Source organism: Geotrypetes seraphini, chromosome 1 (assembly GCF_902459505.1).
Source record: "Geotrypetes seraphini chromosome 1, aGeoSer1.1, whole genome shotgun sequence".
In the NCBI taxonomy this organism is placed as follows: domain Eukaryota; kingdom Metazoa; phylum Chordata; class Amphibia; order Gymnophiona; family Dermophiidae; genus Geotrypetes; species Geotrypetes seraphini.
The window spans coordinates 414963641-414978907 of record NC_047084.1 but is presented as its reverse complement, the minus strand read 5'-3'; the positions used below and the strand labels follow the sequence as shown (position 1 = coordinate 414978907).

The following is a 15267-nucleotide window of genomic DNA, read 5'->3' as shown; positions in this document are numbered from 1 at the left end:
GTAGGCTGACATTGTGCCTCAAGAGCAGTGACATAGTGAGGGGGGATGAGAAGGCGTATTGACCTTCCATCTTGGTAGGGGCATTGACACTTCTTCTCTTCTGAGGCCACTCATCTCTTAAAACCTTTACCTGCTGCCTGCTCTGGTCTCAGTTCTCCTTCTGATGTCACTTCCTGATCAAGGGACCACAAAGTGATATCAGAGAGAGTGCTGAGGCTGAAATGAGCAGCGGGTAGCTGATGCTGCTGGTGAATATTTGAAAAGGTACTGGGGGGTGTGTGGTGAGGAAGAGTGCAGGGGGTGTAGCGATGCTGGGTGACACCGCCCTGGGTGCTTCCTTCCTTTCCTACGCCACAGCTCAAGAGGAAGCATAAAGAGGCTAATTCAATAACAGAATGTCTAAGATAAGAGGGCTAGTGGGTGTCTATTTGAAGCCTATTCTATAAAGAAAAGATCACTACCGCTTTCTTGTTTGATTTATCATTGTGGAAACTTTCCATCTGTTTTTCTTTGATACAAGTACGGGTTTATGTTTATTAAGACTTGCTATACCGAGTATTCCAAAATAAGAATATATGTAGTGCACAATATAATTCAAAATAGCTAAAAAAAAAAAAAGAATCCCCTGCACAGATATATACTCAATCAAAAGCAATACAATATTAGTGCAGTACTAAACAAACTACTTCATAAAGAATATATACATATTTTATTAATCTTATTCATATTATCAACATTTCAGCAAGGTTAAAAACACATAAGACTATAAACACATATAAACAGACAAACACATAACGAGTAAGACATATCAAATAAATATCAGGACAACCAAAGAGAGTTCACTAAAATGCGAGTTCAAAGAGTCACTTAGCTTGAAGACGTTCAGGCTCCAACTTGAAAAGCAGTCATGAGATAATCAAAAGGCAGATGAAAATCCTGGGTCGTCCGACAATGAAGTAAATCAGGTGAAACAGGTCCAAAGTCAGCAATAGAAGCACACTAAAGTGCTGGTACAAGTGCAGTAGTAGTGCAAAATCCGTGTCAATATAATATAAGTTCAACACTGTCAAAGTGCGGAGCAAAACTCGAAAGGAATGTTAGAAAAGTTCAAAAAGAGTGTTCTGAAACAATCCCAAAAGAAAATAACACGCCCAAAAGGGCAGCCAGTCTTCTTACTCCTCGTTAGTTTTTTGATTTTGATTTGGCTCTCAGTTTTTGTTTGTGCACAATATAATTAACATTTAAAAGAAAAGATATGAGTATAGGACAGGATAAAAGCATTCATTCAGAAACATAGGGCTCCTTTTGCAAAGCTGCGTTAGGGCATTAACGCGCGGAGTAGCATGTGATACATTGCCCCGCGTGCTAGACGCTAACGCCAGCATTGAGCTGGCGTTAGTCCTAGCCACGTAGCGCACGGTAATATCCTGAGTGCGCTAAAAACACTAGCGCACCTTAGTAAAAGGAGCCCTTAATGCTATGGGGCTAATTTTCAAAGCACTTAGACACACAAAGTACCATAGGTTTCTTTAAAAATCTGGGCATCCCAAATGCCCTAGAGACCCACCTCCACCCATCCTTATCCCAGGCACCTACCATGGTTCCTTGGTAGCTAATAGGGGGAAGGATCAAACCTCACTTTGTCTGGCCTGACAGGCCGCTTCCAAAATGGCAGTGACGAGAGATATTATTATAATATTACTCTTAAGGACCTGCACTGCCATTCTGGATGCACCAATGACAGGGCGGGAACGGGGTGCTATTACAGAGCACAGTATATGAACCCTACCTAAAAAAGGGATGTTTTCTAAGCTGTACCTCTGTGTTGATCTTCTGTTTCTCTTTTACCTGGTAAATAATTCCCCAAAACTGCATACATGCAATCTTTTATATCAAAGTAGAGATTGCCAACTCACTTCAGCAATGCTACGCCATCTGCTGTTGCAGGTGCGTTGTATCTTCTCATGTACTCATGCATTTCTGGGAAGCTTTTCTTCACATAATCCTCAGCACTGCTTTCCCGAACAGTGCCAAACCGGAAACCTTGTGAAGGATGGTGGAGCTAAAAAAGAAAGGCTACATAATAATTTCCATCAATTATCTTCAACAATTTAAGGCTTTATATCTATATATGGCTCATACATTCTTTAGTTTTATATCAGTTATGGCTGAATATTTCTTACCATGAATAGCTCTTGCTTAAAATTATTACCGAGTACACTTTTTCTTTTTAAAGTTGAAATAAAAGATTGTAATATGCATGCAACCTTGACGACATGCTCAGGTTACTTTGATAAGATTTCATTGTCTTCAGTGATTTACATTTTTATCCAAAAACTATGACATCCCAAAAATGACATATATTGGCACTTGGTCGTCCTAATTGTAAGGATGGCCTAGTGCTGATTTTCAAAACCGTTTTTCTGTACATCTTGCAAGGCATTCTACCTGCTGCGTCCAAGAATAAAAGGGGGAGGGGGAGAGGGTATTGTAGGTGTGTTCTGGGTAGGCTTTGGGTATGCTTAGACTTGGACATCTTGCAGCGATAATCAAATATTTCCCAAGACAATCTGGACAGAACTTAGATGTCTGAGGCTAGACCTGTTTTAAAAGCATCTAAGTGACAAAAAGGTACCCCAACTGACCAGATGACTACTGGAGGAATTAAGTAACAAACCCTTACACTCCCTTAGTGGTCACTGAACCCCTCTCCCCCCACCAAAAATAAATCTGAATGAAAGAGTACATACCTATCTCTAGAACAGCAGCATCTGGTATTGGGAATCCTAGTAGAACATCACACAGGTGTCTTAAGTAGCCTGGACAGTGGGCTATTGAGCCATAGAGAGGAGGACCCAGGCCCATAAGCCACTCTAACCAATATATTTATAGTGGAAACTGTGAGGCCACCAAAATCTTACTATACAGCCATATAGGAGCCTGGTGGGTAGAGTAGGTTTTGGAAGGCTCACTATAAATTATAAGGGGTTCTGGTGAGATGTGCATCTGGCACCCTTTATGTAAAGTTCACAGTAGTGCCTTCTACGGTGTCCCACTACTCTGTTAGTATGTCTGTATGGTCAGTCCATTACAATGCTGGCCCCTGCCACAGCCAAATGATCTGGATTTGGACATTTTGTATTTGGTTGTGTTTCTGTGGTCAATAATGGCAAATAAAGTTAGGCGTCCTACAGTTGGATGTCTTGTTGGCCAAGACATCTAAATAGGCAATTAAAAAAAAAAAACAAAAAACCAAGGACATCTAGTGGTTTTGAACCTGGCCATTTCTCCGTCTCTAACTTTGGATGTCTTGTGGGAAACGTCCAAAGTCAGGCTTAGATGTCCTATGGAAAATGCTCACATTGCTTATTAAAAATGTCTGAGGCACTGAAAACCAAAATTCTCCACTTATACCAAAACAGGCACAGAGAAAGCTTTTTCACTGTATTCCATCAATGTGCTTCAACAGTGTTCTGGAATCACACATCTAAACATGAGAGGATGATTCAGTCCCTATATTTATTCACCCACTAGACATCTTTTCTGAGGCTACGAATCAGAGTCCCAATTAGTTTCAAGTGAGGCAATAATGTTTTAGCAATTGTGTGGATACCTCCCATTGAGTGACATAGGCCAGTGTATTATCTTCAGAGTGTAGTGTCTTCTTATCTCTTCTGAACTGGTCCAGATTTAAGCTATGAACCTAGAAGACTCTGAATTTCTGGTCCACAAAGTTATTTTTTTCACCTCTCACATACATTTCTAATTTCTCTCATAGCATTTTATTATTCTTTCTAACTCAACAGAAGTTGGAAAGAATTACATAGAAGGGGTTGATAATGTCTGTCTGATTCTCTGTCCATCTGTCTTGGGCAAAATAATTTTTCAAAAATGTAACAGAATGGGATGTAAACTGACATGATGGTAAAACAATTAAAAATACATAAAGGGGATTGTATTACTAAAGTGTATTTAAGTTTTGCACTTATCGCCCATTAACAGTAGAAACTAACGTGCGGTAGCTACAAAGCCTGTGTGGTAAATGTAGGGGGGTGTCATACATCTGCCAGTTAACAAATGGGCACTACTGCAGCATATGCCTTGTCCAATGTCATTGAGGGAGGGAAGTGGTGGTCCTGCACAGTTCTAATTCCATCACTCTCCTGATTCCCCTGATGTGCTTTCCCAACCCCTCAGTGTGGTCCCCATGTCTTTCAGTTCCTCTCATTTGCTTCCCTAACCCCTCTCTGACTGCAAGCCCCACCCACAACTTATAAAGGAATCCCTCCCTGGACATGCTCCCCAGGCCCCCTATCACCCTCGAGATTTACCCTAAGGTGATCACTGGTAGTGTAGTATGCAGCCTCAGAGACTTTTCTATCTCTTAAATATGTTTTATTTTATTTTTTATCTTCTTTCATTATTTCTATTTTCTATTTCTTTGATTTTTTTATCTTGGAAATGTATTACATATTTTTATTTTAATCAGGTACTTTAGCTAGATTGTGAGCCTTCAGGACAGGTGGAGGGACATAATAATAAAAAAAAGTCTAAGTCCCCTTTTGGCTTAAGGCCCTAAGCGTTGAAGTATAAGCAGGGAAAATGTCCATTGTATTAAAAAAAACGTCCAAAAGGAGGTTTTTTTTATATTGGCCTGCCTCTACGTTCAGCTGTTTAAACGCCCAGAACACCATTAAGTCTAAACTTACACTATATAATCAACCTAAAAAAAGCCTAAGTCCCAAATGCCCAAAACGCGGAGGAGCCATTTACCACATTGTCTTTTAGGCAGAGGAGCCTAAGGCTACTGGGCCTATTCCGGTTGGCCCAGGCGCCTCAGGCCCCATCTGTGGGCGGGGTTTGAGCCGCCTGGGCCAATCAGGCCCTAAGACCAGCCATTTAAGGGATGGCTGGCCTGTCAGACGGACGGGCTTGGCACCCCTCTGTCTGGCCAATGATTTTCAGGTACAGGGGGGTGGGGGGGTCGTGAGGTCGGCAGGGGGTCTCGCGGGTCAGCAGGTGGGGGGAGGTTTTCAGCGGGCTGATCGGGAGTTCGGGGGGGGGCGGTCATGGGGGGTTGCATTGGGGCAGGAGGGCCTGGGATCCCTCATGCCCAGATCTTAGTGGGGGTGTGGGATAGGATAGTCACCTGGGCAGGAGGGGTTGGGCTCCCTCCTGCCTGATCTTGTAGGGGGGGATAACGTGACCAGGAGGGCTTGGGCTCCCTCCTGGCCCAATGTCGGCGGGGGGGGGGGGGGTGTTGCAGCTTGCCTGAGCAAGAGGTCTTGGGCTCCCTCTTGCCCCGATCGTTGTCGGCAGGGTCAGGAGGGCTTGGGCTCTCTCCTGGCCCGATCGGATCGGGGGAGGGGTGGATCGCTGTAGGCGAGATGGGTCATCTCTCTGCTGCTTTAGCGATCCCAAGTGCCCATAGCCTTTTATGCCTCTCGTATGGAGATGTGCATCTAATTTGCTTTTGAATCCTAGGATGGTCGATTCCGCAATAACCTCCTCTGGGAGAGCATTCCAGGTGTCAACCACTCTGCGTGAAACAGAACTTCCTGATATTTGTCCTGAACTTGTCCCCCCTTAGCTTCATTCCGTGCCCTCTTGTCCGTGTCAAATTGGACAATGTAAATAATTTTTTCTGCTCTATTTTGTCGATTCCTTTCAGTATTTTGAAGGTCTCGATCATATCCCCTCGCAGTCTCCTTTTCTCAAGGGAGAACAATCCCAGTCTCTTAAGTCGATCCTCGTATTCCAGTTTCTCCATACCATTTACTGCCTTCCTCTCTCATCTCTCCTGATCAGACACACTGAACACTGAAAAAGATATCCCATTTAGAGAAACACACATGCACAGATGCACACAAACTTCCCCTTCTTACACGGACACATGCATTTACATGGAGAGGGAGTTGAAAAGAATTTCATGAGCCATGCTCTTTATTTTTACCCTTCTTGTTCTGTATAGATAAATTGGTTTTGCAAACACAGAATGGTATCCAATTTTTTTTTAATTATTACTATATAGACCTTTCCTATTGGCCATGACTTTTTACCAGTATATTGTATGATTACAGTTATTCAAAACCGATAAAAGGTTTTGATACTGGCTACTAGTTTCTATAGGGAACTGCCTAGTTTTAGGTGGGATGAATGCAAGTAAATACCAGTATTCTAGTCACTGAGACATATAAAGCAACCGTTTTCCAGTAATATACTGTAACTTCATGCTAAGATGTAATGGTATGTAATTTGCAGGTAGGCATTAACATGAGCAAAGTCTGGACAGAGCATGAGTGGAGTGCATAGTTTCATGCATACATTAGAGAATTGTATAATCTATTCACACTCATTTGCAATCTAGGCACAATCATTTACACCAGCTCTGCAGGCTGGTATAAATGTCCATACCTGCACAGTAGGTGAATCTAAGGTGTCTCACACTAGAATTCTATGAAGAAAATGAGGTACCTCTTTTTCTTCATAGAATAAACTTCAAATGGGTACTATCCTGGCGTTTAAATCTAGGTGCCCCTTAGAGAATTACCTCCCTAATGTGGAAACATGGAGAAATGCATAAAGTTGCTACACATATTCTGATCCACAAGTAAGGAGATTTAAAAATAAATCATTGTGGAGGCTATTATGGTTAGTAAATCTAAAATACGACTATCTTATTTTGGTCATGCCATCAGAGGAGAGAGATGGACATCATGTTTGGGAAGATCGAAGGAACCAGGTAAAGAGGGCGATCTGCAATCAGATGGCTGGACACATTGAAAACAACCATGGGGAAGACGCTGGAGGACCTTTCCGGAATAGCACAAAACCAATTTTTTTTTTTAGATCCACAATTCATCAAGTTGCTAGAACTTGACCCCGAGTCGATGGCACCAAACAACAACAAATCTAAAATATCCAGTCTGAATCTGGATCTTGACATGTGGTTTGCACTAACAACATGGTAGCTTGTATACTACCCCCCCCCCCCCCACACACACACACTCCCTTTTACAAAACTGCAAAAGAGGTTTTTAGCGCCGGCCGGTGCGCTGAATACTCTGTGCTCCTCCAACACTCATAGGAACTCTATGACTGTCGGAGCAGTGCAGAGCATTCAGCTTGCTGGCCAGCACTAATAACCCCTTGTGTGGTTTTGTAAAAAGGTGTGTTGTGTGTGTGTGTGTGTGTGTGTGTGGTGGTGGTGGTGGGGGGGGGGTGTTAAAAGTCCTTTGTTAACTGCTTAATATGGAATGGGAGGGAGAACATGTGAGGAAGCAGTGAGGAGTGTACCATTTAGGCAATGCATACTTTTACTGTGCATTAGGTGTTAATGAGACACCTAACAAAACTATAAATGCTACCTCAGGAGGTGACACTATGCACATTTGTATTACTAGAATCTAATTAGTATGTGGTAAATGCATTGTCTTTATATTAACTGTAGGGTACACCCTCAACAGTTAACTCAGAGGCTGTACAGTTACCAGCAATTAATTATACCCATTAGACTCATTGAAACATGATAACAAATAAAGGTCAAATGGCCCATCCAGTCTGCCCATCCGCAGCATCCACTATCTCTTTCTCTCCCTAAAGGCTAAGGTTCTTTACACCTGCATTGTGAGGTCATAGAGCATTATATTTATATAAACAGAAACATAATGGCAGATAAAGGCCAAATGGCCCATCCAATCTGCCCATCCACAGCATCCACTATCTCTTCCTCTCCCTATAGGCTAAGGCTCTTTACACATGCATTGTGAGGTCATAGAGCATTATATTTATAGAAATATAGAAACATGATGGCAGATAAAGGCCAAATGGCCCACCCAATCTGCCCATCTGCAGCATTCACTATCTCCTCCTCTCCCTAAGAGATCTCACGCTTTTTTGAATTCAGATAGTCTTTTCCTCCATCACCTCTAGTGGTAGACTATTCCACTTATCTACCACCCTTTCTGTAAAATAAAGTATTTCCTTAGATTACTCCTGAGTCTATCACCTTTTAACTTTATTCTATGCCTTCTCATTCTGGTGCTTCCTTTCAAATGAAAGAGATTCACCTCAGAGAGGGACTCATGCCAGCCTGAACCTAACAGTGGACATTAGGGTCCCCTGCCGAACTTCTGCCCTAGCCCCAAACCACGTCTAACACAGCACTGGTAGTTGTACATTCCAAAAACTGACATATTCTAGCCACTAGTTTTGATTGTTGTAAAATTTTAAGACAGCATAGTATAATGGCAAAAAAAAGCTTATGATGTATGATAACATCCAAATGGAGGGGAAAAGTCCTCAAAGAATCCCAGGTGACCAGTCAATAGAAAGATACCAATTAGGGGTTTAAGGGTACTATCACTGGTCAAAAACCTCCATTTGAATTTATTACTTATTTTGAAAATTGTTTTGTTTATTATTTAAATAAATTAAATTTTTTAATTTTTTTCAAAATTTTAAATATTTTAATGAATCTTCATCCAATAACCTTTTCTTCCCATACTGAAAGGGTGAATGGAGCGCTAGCAACCAAAGTTAAGATCAATCCATTAGCAGAACTGGGTACGGCATATCAAACTAAGCATAAACCAAGACAGTCTGGGGGAAAGGAGATGAATGAGAGGAGGATAGTAAGTATTAAGTTAGAAATGTAGTAATGAGACGTAGAGAGGAGGATAGGAAGTTGAAAGGTAGAAGGAAATAAGAGGCTGGGAAAGAAATATGATGGGAAATAGGAAAGCTGGAGCATGAGAAAGGGAGATGTAAAGTTGGATGTAAAGTAAAAAGACATTTGAGTGGAAGGAGAGGCAGGAAATAAAAAAAAGGGAGGGAACAGCTAAAAAGGAAATATCAGTATATCAGAGATCGATGTAGACAGGGAATGAAGACAGGAGAAAGGAGAAAAGACAAATGGACATCAGTCACTAAAAAGGGAATTATCAGAAGACAAAGGAAAGAAGAGACAAAATGGGACCAACATGATGGCAAAATAAAATGTCAAGAGGGCAACGGTAGAATAAAATGTTGTTTTTTTTTCAATTTATTAATTGGAATATATTAGATTTGGAAAATGTGTATCACAGATCTTTGTACTGTGTTCAGTGGCTTACCAGACAACTGATGTGGTGGAGGGAGGGGGCAGTGGCCCTAAGCTCAAGGTGGGTGGCAGGCACCATATTTTTTTCCCAGCCTTCGTCCCTGCCTTCCTGCCCAAATGCAACATATAAATACTCAATCTGGTGGGAATCCCAAAGCCCCGGCAGCTGAAGACCTCTCCTTCCAGTCCAGCAGCCAGAACTCTCCTAACTCTGCAGCTGGTGGCAGGCGGTAGTTTTTTGCCTAGCGCGTGCTAATACGGTGCATGCGCTAAAAAACGCTAGCACACCTTCGTAAAAGGAGCCCTAAGTTTCAAACGGTTTTGTCTTCTTTCTCTCTGATATTCCGCAATATTACAAATTCTGGTCTGTATTCAAGAGAACTTATGCATTCACTGTTTAACATTAAAGGGCAAATTCTATAAGAAGCGCCCAAAAGTTAGGCGCCTAATTTGGCACTGTTCAGCGCGATTCAAGTAAAATTGGGTGCTGTTTAATGAATCGCGTGGAGGTGCCCAAGAAATAGGCCAGCTCTAGGCACAACTAAAAGTTAGGCGCCTATGTGAGCTCTTAAGCACGATTAAGAGCAGAGATTCTACAACAAGGCGCCCAACACGTACCCACGCCCACGCCTAATGTGCATAGCGCCTGTTTTTTGTTTTTTTTTAAGGCCACCTAAATTTTTAGAGGCGCCTTATTGCAGAATCGTTCTTTCTTGATGGGAGCCTAAGTTTCAATTATTGACGATTAAAAAGCTTAATTGAGCTTCTTAATAAATTTAGATAGGCGCCTATCTAGTTGGGTGCCTCTGAAATAGGTGCCTAACATTTGGCGCCGGTTACAGAATTAGGGCCTAAGTGCTTGCTTCATATGTGTTTTGCTTTGAAAAAGTTTGTTGCCAGAGAATGGAGAAATATTGTCTGCCTATGTCAATATACAAGTAAAATGTACCTACACATGTTGAAAAGGGGCAAACAATGTTTTTGTTGGTTTTTTTGGGGGGGTGGGGGAAGGACCAAAAATAATGCACAAACATATACTCAAGCCACCCTACTAATAATCCTCCCCATTACCAGCTGGAAAGTAGTAGCAAACAACTTATCCACCACACCCACAAGCTCCTTTGCAACCAATTTCCAACTCCACAACAGGAGAACCCTTATAACAAGAAACTTGAACCACCAGACCAGCACCCAACATCCCATCACCATAACCTAGAGAAGAAGAACAACACTTCCCAAGACCAAACCTCAACCTCCTCCTAAAACATTAATCTACCCTGAAACGACCCACAATAATCAAACAGATATCACTACCCTAACCTGTGCCTACATAAACATCAGAGCCTTAGGATCTAAAACAGAACATATAAAAAATTGGATAAAAACCGAAAACCTAGATTGCCTTTTCCTCACAGAAACCTGGTTAACCTCAAACGCAGACCCTAGAATAACAGAGGTATGCCCGCAGGGGTACAAAATAACAGTGACCTGCAGAGAGAAAAAAAGAGGAGGAGGACTAGCAATAATATTCAAGGACTCCCTAACCCTAAATATACAAGAAAAAACATCCACCACACAAATGGACTTCCTTGCCTGTCATCTCACAAGCTCCACACTAAAACACTCACTAAACTGCATGCTCTGTTACATAACACTGGGGAACTGGACCACAGTGAGACCTGAATTTGAAAACTTCATTTACCAAAACTCTTTAACAGCAGAATATAACCTTATCCTAGGAGATCTAAACTTTCACCTAGAAGACCAAACATCCACACAAGCAAAACACTGTCTAGCATTTCTCAATGCCTTATCCTTCCAAATCCTAAACCCACAAACCACTCATGAAAAAGGACATCAACTTGACATTGCAGCTTTCATGACCCATCAACCAACCACCCCAATAATTCAAACACTCAATGGAACCTGGTCCCCATCCCTCTGGTATGACCATTACACTTACAATTTCAACATCAACTGGACCAAGAACAAAACCACATCTAAATCCAAAAAAATAACATACACCTCACGCAAACATATCGAGCCAACCGTATTCTGGACAAAAATAGATGAAACACTCCAGGACTGCGACCCAAAAGACTTCATCTCTCACTGGAATAATCTAGCCACCAACATCCTGGACGAACTAGCCCCACTACAAACCAAAACTAGAATCAGTAGAAGATCAGACCAATGGTTTGACAATGATCTGCTCCAACTTAAAAGACAATGCAGATGATTAGAAAGAAAATGGAGAAAAACAAACCTAGATCAAATGAAAACCGCCTGGAAAAAAATTAACAAACAATATAAACTTCTACTAAAAGACAAGAGGAAAACTCACTACACAAATCTTATAGGCACAGAAACCCAAGATACCAAAAAACTATTCCAAATATTAAAAGACCTAACTGATACCAAACCCTACACGACCACTAACAACACCACACCCCTCTCAGCTACCCTCTTAGCAGATCATTTCAAGAACAAAATTACTAACGCCAGAGCCACCCTCAATTTTACCCCATCCCACCTAAATGAAATCACAATTCACCCCACAGAAAAAGAATCTACTGCAGCAGATAGAACATGGTCTCAATTCCCCAACATACAATGGTCCGAACTCAATAACTGTACAAAAAATACAGCCACGCTTCCTGTGACCTCAACCACTGCCATCATATCTCCTTACCACCTCCAGTGTAAAATTCCATACTCTACTTCTGCAATGGATACAAACTACACTCACATATGGCATTTTCCCTACTGACCTCAGCGAAATCATCATTACCCCAATTCAAAAAGACCCAAAAGGACCAACGGACCAACCATCCAACTTCAGACCCATTGCCTCAATACCGCTATATGTCAAAATTACAGAAGGCCTAGTAGCCAAACTCCTCACAAACTATCTAGATGACCATAACTTACTCCACCCCATGCATTCTAGATTCAGAACCAACTTCAGTACAGAGACACTACTAGGCTCCCTTATGGACACAGCCAGACATCTTAGCACAGGAAAAAAAATGCTTTTCATACAACTGGACCTGACTGCAGCAATTGACCTAGTTGATCATAACATCCTTCTTCAAATTTTGGATGCAATAGGTATCTCAGATAAAGTATATTCTTGGTTTGAAGGCTTCCTAAAATACAGAACCTACAGAGTAAAATCAAACAAAGAAAAATCAGATCCTTGGTCAAACCCTTGCGGTGTACCCCACTATCCCCTACTCTCTTCAACCTATACACTGCCTCTCTCGGAGCATACCTGGACAATCTAGGCATAACCACCTATAGTTATGTGGATGATATCACCATCCTCATACCATATGATCAGCCAAAGAACACCATGACAAACATACTACATCGAACACTAGAAACAGTTACGACCTGGTTGAAAGAACACAAACTGAAACTCAACCTAGATAAAACTAAATTCATCCTCCTCGAAAATGACAAAGTCCCAACTATAACCAATTTAGAACTTAACTTAATCAACTATCCAATCCAAACCACCATAAAACTACTAGAAATGACAATAGACAGATGCTGTACTATGCAACTGCAAATAATTAAAACCATACAGAAATCCTTCGCAATAATGAGAAATCTGAGACAAGTCCGGAAATTCTTTGAAAGAACACAATTTCAGCTTATAGTGCAATCCCTAATCCTAGGATTGCTAGACTACTGCAACATCCTCTACCTCCCCTGCCCTGCCACGATGACCAAGCAACTACAAACAATCCAAAATACTGCTCTGAGACTCATCTACTCATTGAGGAAACATGATCATATCACAGAGGCTTATATCAACTCACACTGGCTACCAATCCAAGAAAGAATACTATTTAAATTCTACTGCATGATATTCAAAACCCTAAACGGAAACAGCTCAGCCTACCTAAACAATCGCCTCATCCAATCAACCTCAATCAGACATAGAAAAACGCACTCCCCATTCACACCTCCCCTGATCAAGGAAGTAAAACGGACAAAACAATACGATGGCCTCCTAGCCACTCGAGCCGCAAAACTAGATAACCAAATCTCCAACCTACTGTTAACCACCCTAGACTACAAGATTTTCAGAAAAGAAATAAAAACTATACTCTTCAAGAAATTCCTGAAACAGTCCTAACCTCACTTACTCTTAACAACTCTTACTCTTAACAACACTTACTCTTAACAACTCTAGAAATGACAAATGATCTACTCTTTACAACTCTAGAAATGGCAATTGTTCTTCCATTGTAACCCCCATTTTTTATATCTTTTGTAACCCCCATTTTTATATCTTTTGTAATCCGCCTTGAACCGCAAGGTAATGGCGGAATAGAAATCTCTAATGTAATGTAATGTAATGTAATAATAGTGACATTCAGCCACTATCTGGATAACTGTACCACACAAAACAGCAGTCCTAACTTTAAAGAGATAGCTTAATTTATTTAAGTTTAGGACTACATTATTTAGTAGTTCAGCTTATATGGATAGATTGATAGTTTGCATAAAGACACCAGATAACTTATCCAACTAGCCCCCTGTTTTATGAATGCATAGCACAGGATTTAGCGCCGGCAGCGGCGGTAACTACTCCGACGCTCATAGAATTCCTATGAGCGTCGGAGCAGTTATCGCCGCTGCCGGCGCTAAAATCCATGCTATGCACTTGTAAAAGAGGGGGTTTGGTTTCTGCACCAGCCATTACACTCAGTATTGGCCCCTGATTTTCTGCATGATACATGAAGTGGACCATTGTTGAGGGATTGCTTTTTTTTTTACAATGAAAAGGGAGTCACTGTCCCTTTCAGAAAGAAACAGACAGTGCCATCAGTCAAGATAGTAAACCATGAAGATCGTACGGCAGAATGACTTGCTCACAACAACACAATGAGTTTCTCTCCCTAATTAATAACATAGTCAGTCCCCTGAGGAAAAGACATCTCTGTGTTTTTCTGTGTGTTCTTCATTCCAAGGGGACTGAGCTTGCTTGATCTGCTTCTAAGACTTCTAGCTAATAAATCTAAGGTAGATGCCTCAGTTTCAAGCGAGGCTCTGCAATCCAACCTCTGGTGTTTGTTTTGCAGAGAGCTGAAGCATTTCATTTATCACGAAAGATTACAGTCAGTCCGACTAAAATATTGAAACTGTCTCAGGATTTCTTTTCCCAGAATGCCATTTATCTTTCTTTTAATTGGGCAAAGCACATGTTATCATTGAGCTTGAATCTTTAGTGCTATATTAATGCAGATTTATTTTCTCCCTTGGTACTTTTTCAATTACAAATAACACCTTCAACTGTTGTGGGCTTCCAAAGCGTATCCTTGTGCCATGTCTGAGAACAGGAATGCATAAATGTTATTAACTGGAGAAGGCGGCTGTGAAGGAATGTATTACAGCGAGGGAGAGAGAGAGAGATAATTTAGTAGCTAACAAGAACACAGTAGCTGTTCAGACATTGTGATGGAAAGGATATTAATGCTCAATCTATTTGTAACAAAACTCTTCTTTTAAAAAATTTGATAGGCGATTCTTAGGAATCGTATTTATTACTAAAACTTGGATTCCTGATGTTGACTTGCCTCATATTTTAAATATTTGTCCCCCAGGTTATAGGGCTATTAATCATCATAGACAAAAAAGAAGATAGATTGGTAGATAGGGATTTATTTTTCAATCAAATTGATAAACAGCTCAAATGACCAACATTTGGAATATATGGTATGTTTAGATGATTCTCATGAGTAAACTTTGGGTTTTATAGGCCACATAGATTTGTTGGCCACCAGGGAACTTGGGGTCTAGTTCAACAAAAAAATTTAGCAGCATAATAAGAAATCATTTCTGTTTTTCAGAATATAATTGTTGGGAATTTAAATTTACTTCTTGAAATTTAGGAAGATTCTGTGATGAGGCAATTTTTAGACCTTTATTCCATTGATGTCAAATTCTCACAAATATTAAATTAAGATTTTGTTTACCTCAGTCAGTTTAAGGTAGCTGTACTTAGCTAGTGAAGCCATTTGCTGTGGATCCACTTCTTCTTTCCAATCTCTGGCTCTGCCTTTTATATTTCCTGGCAGCCGTCCTCCTGGCTCCACCCCTCCCATGTCACTTCCTCTTTGGGCTGGACTATGGGGCTTAAAATGGTCCTGACT

At 41.0% G+C, this 15267-nt stretch overlaps 1 protein-coding gene across 1 annotated transcript in view; it reads right to left on the bottom strand.

Annotated features, from left to right (window-relative positions):
- GRIN3A (glutamate ionotropic receptor NMDA type subunit 3A) overlaps positions 1–15267 on the bottom strand; it is a 358631-nt gene that overhangs the window by 99438 nt on the left and 243926 nt on the right. Inside the window, exon 5 of the mRNA XM_033918694.1 lies at positions 1917–2062. Within this exon, the coding sequence (XP_033774585.1) occupies positions 1917–2062 (146 nt within the window). The remainder of the gene's footprint in view (positions 1–1916; positions 2063–15267) is intronic.